Below are 8,131 nucleotides of genomic sequence, written 5' to 3' on the forward strand. Positions count from 1 at the left end.
GCGGCGAAAATAATAAAAATTAGGTTTTTCCAGAAATGTTACTATATCTTAAAAACTAACAACTTTAGGTGTAGAACATACTTAATAAAAGTTGTAGTGGACTGATATGTGAATAAAATAGGATAATAAAATACAGAGTGTTCCATTTGAAAAAATTTAGAAAATCAAGTTTGAACTTTCTAAAAATGATCAAATTTTAAAAAATGCCCTGTATAAAATATCGATATTAGCTAATATCTCTTTGCCTAACATTTGTCTGTAACTCTGTCAAATATTTTTACTCCAAGTGCTAGTAGTTGAAAGTTAATACAACTTCTTCGGGGTCATGTTTTTTTCCAAAATTCGAAGAATTTTCTACATAACTTGGCAACCCGGCACTAAAATGATAAACTGTTTATATTGCCATATATAGAATTTTCTCGGAAAACCATATGTTCAAAAATATATAGGGTGTTCCATTTAAAAAATGTAATATTTGGCGTGTCCCGTTTTTACTAATCGCCCTGTATGTTTCAAATTAATTTTGTCCTTTAAGTTTTTTGATTCTGTATAACTTTTATATAAACTTTCTTTCTGTATTATGAACAACAAGGCAGTTATTTTACTTTCTCACACTAATGGCCCACCCTGTATACAGGGTAGAGACGCCGGATTCGTCTTTCTGTCATCTTTCTAATAAGGGGTCACACGCCATATTGTTGCATTTGAAAAAAAAGTTGGGGGTGGTTTCCGCCCTTTTTGAAGGGTTATATTTCGCATATTGCTTGAAAATGGTAGGTAAATACATTCAAATGTTGACGTGTCTGGGAAATTTTTCGAAAAATTATTATTCAGGTCCCTGGTAGCGGTATTTATTCCAGTTAAAGTCTCCACCCTGTATATTATTCTATAATTGTGTCTAACCACTCTAACCTCATCCGATTTTCCCCACAAATGATTCTGATTACTATTTCCTGACTTTTCTCCACAGTATTGGAAAATTCCCACGATTGACACGACTAGTTTCCCGAACAAAGGACTTTACGTACTACGAGCCATATTTTGTTATACAAACGAAATAAAATCGCCATCTATAGCTTACTAAGTGAAGTACTCGCGCCATCTATCGTTTACGCTGTTATTCGTGATTTTTCGAGCCAACCCTGTGATAAAATGACTACTAACAATTTTTCGCAGGTAAAACAATTATCTGCTTAGCTCGCCACAGGTTAATCACTTGTTTTGATCACCTGAAATCTAAATATTTTGACTGCGCCTGTTTACGCCGATATATTTTTCTGTTTATCTGGACTGCCGGCAGCCCGCGAAGATTATATTACTGTTTTTCAGGTAGCAAGGTTACCCCGAGGCGGACAGTCTATTAAAAAGCGTTATTTTAAGAGAAAACCGAGCCCACTAGATGTGTATCCGTGCGGACGCCAGCCAACGAAATAATTAAATAACGGGGTCGCGGCAGGCCGTTTACATCTTACATCTCGCCTTGGGTCTCTTTTGTTTTTTAGGCATCTTGCCCGGCTTCCGAAACGAAGCGCACCTAGAAAAAAAGACGCGTCCAATTTTCGAAATAAATATGTTTTTTTAGGTACCCAGGCGGCCTCGGGTCGTTTTTGTTTTGGATCTGTCAGAGTAAACTCCAAATACGAAGCGAGGTGGCCGCGACTTTCATTTTTTTTAGCTGTCGAAAATGCAGGGCATATTTAAAATGAAGCCGGTATCTACGGAGGATACGTAGTATTTTCGAAATTATTCTGGCACATGTATCTCTATTGTAGCTAACCAAACAGCAATTATAGGAAATCGTAAAATAATTCGTTAGCAGTGTTTGTTCGCCTAGTGAATCATCTGGTATACAGATTTAAAAATATAATTCGTTTTGTGAAATCGTTGATTTCTATGGAAGAACGTTGTGGCTGCTTCCTTTTGAACTACTTTCATAGTTCAAGAACTGCTCTGGACTACTTTTTCGAAATAGTGGCAGTTCGTTGCCCTAATAATATGTATTTTTTCTTATTTTATGTTTTCAGGAACCGCCTCTAATACATATTTGTCCAAGATAATTAAAATAGATTGAAGTTAATGCCCTTCATAGAATATTTATAAAAAAATTAAGATGTTCAGAAGTATACCTTTTATGTTTTTTATCTAAAGTGTTTTTTTTTAGAGGACGAAACTATACAGGATGATTCACAAATGGTGATTAAAATGACACCTCGTATTGTTTGGTGACCATTTGTGAATCACCCTGTATAAAAAACTTTCGCGATGTAACGAATTTTGCGAAATTTTCAAAATCATGTTAGTAACTTCATTTGAACTACAGTTTCTCAATATGGCTTTAATTAATAAGTTAAGGTAAGGAATAATTAAATTTGAACGAGCTTGATATACAAAAATAATAACAAATACACTAGTCACAATATTTAAAAGATACAAAAAATCTCAAAAAGCTATAACTTGGCGAAAAATGGTCGCAGAACAATAAAAAAAAAAACAATTCAAGCTTCAAGTTTCTGATTTTAGAAATGCAGCAGAAAAAAAATTTTCTAAATTTTTGCTCCCTTTTCAAAAGGTCCAGGTTTTCAATAATTATTTTCTGGCAATCCCATCTCCCCTACCCTCTTTCAGTTTGATTGATTTTCTTTAATTTGAGCTGTTGAAGAGCTTTGCACGATGATGTGTCGCTGAGTTGTCGTCAATCAAAGCAAAAATTACCTTAGAAAAAATTGAAACATTTTTATTACTTTCTTTTTCCTTCGATATTTAACATTGTTTAAAATATGGATTTTTGGGATAAAAACGTTTTGAGTTGAAAAAAATAGAATAAAAGATACAAAATTTATCACCTAATTGATTTTCAGCAGAAGTGAAAATTTTAATCATTCGGATTAACATAAAAGAAAAATTGCAATACTTTGAAGTTAAAAAAATATAAGGATATTTCACCTTCGGATTTTTTTTATCCTTAAATTTTTGTGACACAAAAATATTTAAACTTAGTTTAACAATGTTATAACACGAAGAAAAAAAAATAACAGACTTTTGTTTAACAAAGTTGCAAATACAATTAAAAATAAAAATTGTTTCTATTATTTTTTAAAATTTATTTTTGCAAATAACAGTGTTATACTGTGTTTTTATTTTTAATTGAAATTATTTGTTATTGGATTTTGTATGTCAACCTCTTTCATATTTACTTTTCAATGCATTAATCTTTTAATAAAAATTCATTGAAAATCTATAGCTCATGTAAAATAAATAAAAAGGTTCTATCAAAATTATGTAATTTACTTCAAATTCTAAGAAAATATGAAAATTTGACACGAATATTTTGTTCATAACTGCCTCGCGACTATAAACTGTTTTGCTTGTTTTTTTTTTCTTTCGTGGCATTCTAGACGTTCACCAGAAAATTTTATTGTAGATTTTTTAGTTAATTAGCTTATCGGTGCGAAGAAAAATAACCAGCAGATATTTTTTCTTCTAATCTGGAACTTAACTATTTTTTCTGATAAATAGAATAACAAATCGGCGTTATGTTTTATTAATAAAATGTCCCTAACATGTCCCTGAAATATGCACCCATATAAAAAATATAACAAACGAAAAACCAGACGCATTGTATACAGGGTGGGCCATTAGTGTTACTCATAATACAGAAAAAAAGTTTATATAAAAGTTATACAGAATCAAGAAACCTAAACTACAAAATTAATTTGATATATACAGATTGGTGAGTAAAAACGGGACATGCCAAATATTACATTTCTTAAATGGAATACCCTGTATATTTTTAAACATGGATTTCCGAGAAAATTCTATATATGGTTATATAAACAGTTTATCATTTTAGCGCGGGGTTGCCAAGTTATGTAGAAAATTCTTCAAGTTTTGGAAAAAGCAATAACCTCGAAGAAGTTGTATTAACTTTCAGCTACTAACCCTCGAAGCAAAATAATTAGACAAAGTTATAGGCAAATGTTAGACAAAGGCTCCTATATTAGCTAATGTCGATATTTTATACAGGGCATTTTTTATAATACGATCATTTTTAGAAAGTTTAAACTTGATTTTCTAAAATTTTTCAAATGGAACACCCTGTAGTTTATTGTTCTATTTTATTCACATATCGGTCTACTTCAACTTTTATTAAGCATGTGCTATATCTAAAATTGTTAATTTTTTAAGATATAGTAACATTTCTGAAAAAAAACCTAATTTTTATTGTTTTGTAGACTACCACAAATGAATATTAACTAATAAAATTCACTAAATGGAATGATAAATTATGGACTGACAAGTTCACAGAATGTGACAATTATTTCCAGATATTTTGTGCGACCGAAAATAATAAAAATTAAGTTTTTCCAGAAATGTTGCTATATCTTAAAAACTAACAATTTCAGGTGTAGAACATACTTACTAAAAGTTGAAGTGGACTGATATGTGAATAAAATAGAACAATCAACAAAAAATACGGGGTGTTCCATTTGAAAAATTTTAGAAAATCAAGTTTGAACTTTCTTAAAATGACCTATTATAAAAAATGCCCTGTATAAAATATCGATATCAGCTAATATAGGAGTCTTTGCCTAACATTTGCATATAACTCTGTCTAATATTTTTGCGTAGTTGAAAGTTAATACAACTTCTTCGAGGTCATGTTTTTCCCAAGATTTTAGAATTTACTCCGAAGTCCATGTTTAAAAATATATGGGGTGTTCCATTTAAAAAATGTAATATTTGACGTGTCCCGTTTTTACTCATAAACTAGTTTAAACCTTAAAAAAACAATTAAATTCTCACCAACCGCCACTGACAAACGCCATAAGAGTTTATTGGACTAAATTTGAAAAAAGTGTAAATTATAAGTTTTCGCCAAAACATTCTAATTGTCCTCTCATAGATTAATAACTATAGGATCTACTATTGACGCTGTTACTCTCACTTCCAATTCCACCGTGATAAATTTTCTCTTTCTACCTAAATAGATGAACGTAAAATCGTTTTCCAACACTAATCTCTCCGCAACCTCGTCAGACGCCCCGCGTACTGACGAGTCCGTTAAAAACCGAAACGCAGTACGCGAGATGCCGTTTTTCCCGAGCGCCACAAACAAAAACACCTGACGGCTACAATTGATGACCGGTTTTCCGTGGAAATAGTAAAAACGAATTAGAGCCCTCTAAAAATAATCAACTCTAGTGGGAGAACGGACGAAGAGGCTCGGTATTTTCGCTCGCGACAGGCCAGACAAGCACCGGTCCCGATTTCGATATAAGCGCGTCGCCGATATCCTCCCGATCTTGAAGTGCAACCTGTGACCGAGTGATATATATTTTTTTTGTCGAATGGTTAACCCTCCGGATGTGTGTGGATTAATTTAAGGAAGAGACTGTGGAACATCTAATCCTCCATTCCAAGATGAAGTGGTGAGTTTTTCTCAATCTGATAAACTTCGTTACGGATGGATCGGCGATCAACAAGTGTCGGAATCGCGGCGGACAGCCGGTGGTCGCGCCCGAACTGAACCTTATGGAGTCTAACTGGGATCGTTAATGCCGTTTTACACCTTTGGGTCCCACGAAAGGGAATCTTACTAATTATTTATAAAAATTCTGTACGTATTAGCAGAAAAAATCAGTTCAAAGACCAACATAATTCAATTAGACAATTTTTATTACATAGTTTGGATGTATTTTATAAAATATATAATACACAATTTTTAATTGGTCTTAAACAAATTCGTATATGTTTCACTTTTCATGGAACCGCACTTGTATCTCGGTTATTTTAAATTGAAACGGTTCAAATCAAAATGTAGCTACAGTGCACTAATAAAATTGAAAAATTACGGCCAGTCCCATTCTTACAATATCTTCCATAAATTTATTTCATCTATAAGTCGACGACAATTTTGTGTATAACAATTAATTCAAGGTCAAAAAATGTATCAATTTCTTTGACTGTGTAAAAAAACCTTTAGATAAGCATTTTCCTTTACTTTTTGTATTATATTAAACTGTCAAATTCCCGAAAAAAACTTACTGTAAGCTGTTAAAAAAAGACAGAACCTTACATACATGAAAAAAAAAGAAACAAAATTGCAACATTAAATAATTATTGTCTTCATTTCTGGAGCACTATTAAAAAAGTTTATTGTATTTAATTATATTAGAGTAATCAGGTAATTATTTAGTAAGTCAGATTTTAATTACAAATAAAACAGAAACATTGGTGGATCCATGAAAAGTAAAACACCAATAGTATATTAAAAAAGTACTGAAAACCGACAGTTGAAAAATATATTTCGTATCAATAATAACTTGCCAGATATTTGAATACTGAAACAAGTAGACATAAATAGAAGCCTCTGCCAGCGAAAACGCCAGATCTCAATCCGTCAGATCTAACAATAAACTTGCCTTATTCTAAATATTTTCTAAATTTTCCCTCTATTCACCGTACAAACAACCTCTCAGTTATGAAATAATATTTCCAAGAAGACATTCCCCGAAAACGCGAAACTTTTTTTTTCATTTCCTGTCTGCTCGCTCCATTGCGTTCCCACAATAAACCAATCCGTCACCGGCACTGACAATTAAAGCCAAGTTTGGTCGTTGCGTCATTTTTTTATTATTATCATCGGCAACAAACAAAGTCAAGGCAAAATTGCACGCCACATCGCCGCTAAAATAGCTCCCAATCAATCTGGCCTGGGTTGAATTACTTTTATGACTCTCACGAGACACTTGAATAATCGATTAAACGGATCGATCGTAAATTATGCGTAACATTAAGCTAAAAATATAAAACTGGTCACCAAACGGGGTTAACTGAAGGTTTGGTTGCCCACCGCAACGTCCAGACCTAAATCCATGTGAGATATACCGTTATTTCGATAATGGAACTCGATTCAGGACAGAAGCCGCTGTGTAGCCCAGATCTAAGCCCTCTTGATGTATTTCTTTTAAATTTCAAGCTACTCATGGAAGTATTACTTACTGAGATTTTATGAATATAAGCGGTGAAAAGCGTTGGACATGATAATTTCGTCCTTGGGGCTTTTTGTTTGAAATCGAAAAAAGCCGGGCTGCTGCCAGACAATTGTAATAAACAAAATTCCTGGTGAATTTTCACTCGGGTGGCGTATAAGTAGAAATTTTTCATCTGTTCCACTATAAACACCACAAATCACGGCCAGGGTGATGTTAAATCGAAGCCATACATCATACTGGACAAACAAACTTTTTAAAACAGATTGGGGGTGATCGGTGAGAAAGAAATGATCGAGAATGAAAAAAGTTGCGCTTTAATGTAGCCCTCATTCGTGAATGTCCGTTATATGAATGCTAGAATAGAAAGCTGTTGCTGTAATTTATTTTTGAATGTATGAACGTGTATATGTTAGGAGTGAGTGGTGCAGAATTATTAAAAGCGATAATTTAAGGATTAAACGGTATTTTTTATTATTATGTTTATGAAAGTAATCGATTGTAAGTATAATAATGCATTGGCATATAATTTAATGAATTTATGCACAATAAGAATTTTATTTGCTCAGTATATAAAGTATATATTTCGCAGTAGTGTTAATAATAAATCGCAATGAGATGAAAAAATGGACGTGGGAAAAAAATATTTTTCTTTCTCCCAGAAAAATTGAATAAAAATCGGAAAAATCAAGAAAAATTAAATTTTTATAAAAATCTAGAATATAAGGGGATCTAGTCGCTATGTTTACCGATGTAAATAATACATTATTATATAAACAATAACATTATTTTAATAAAAATAATTTTTTTTTTCAGTTTACAGGGTAAGAAGTTTGACTGCCATTACTTCAGCATGAGATAGAGTAATCATAAATGAACAAAAAAAGTTGTATATTACAGGGGCGTATGAAACAGCGAATGTTAATATCGGGGAGTTTCATCACAACGTGACAACAGCGCTACACAGCTGGTGCATACCACGTTTGCACGAGGCAGACTTGTCCTACGGAAAAAATGTAAACAGCTATTATTGTGAAATATTTAGTAAATTTCAAGACAATTGTTTTCCAGTTTTTAAATAAATAAAATAAAATGTATCGATTTTGTAGTACGAAGATAGTGTTGTGCTTAAATTTTAG

At 32.4% G+C, this 8,131-nt stretch overlaps 1 protein-coding gene across 3 annotated transcripts in view; it reads left to right on the forward strand.

The window, feature by feature from the left end:
• Positions 1–5,269: 5,269 nt before the first annotated feature.
• Positions 5,270–8,131, forward strand: part of LOC108904901 (tau-tubulin kinase homolog Asator) — a 70,210-nt gene continuing 67,348 nt past the window's right edge. For all 3 annotated transcript variants that reach the window (XM_018707616.1, XM_018707620.1, XM_018707617.1), the window contains exon 1: positions 5,270–5,429. In XM_018707616.1, the coding sequence (XP_018563132.1) occupies positions 5,422–5,429 (8 nt within the window). In that variant the 5' untranslated portion in view covers positions 5,270–5,421. The remainder of the gene's footprint in view (positions 5,430–8,131) is intronic.

The sequence above is a fragment of the Anoplophora glabripennis genome, unplaced genomic scaffold (genome assembly GCF_000390285.2).
Source record: "Anoplophora glabripennis isolate ALB-LARVAE unplaced genomic scaffold, Agla_2.0 scaffold197, whole genome shotgun sequence".
NCBI lineage: Eukaryota > Metazoa > Arthropoda > Insecta > Coleoptera > Cerambycidae > Anoplophora > Anoplophora glabripennis.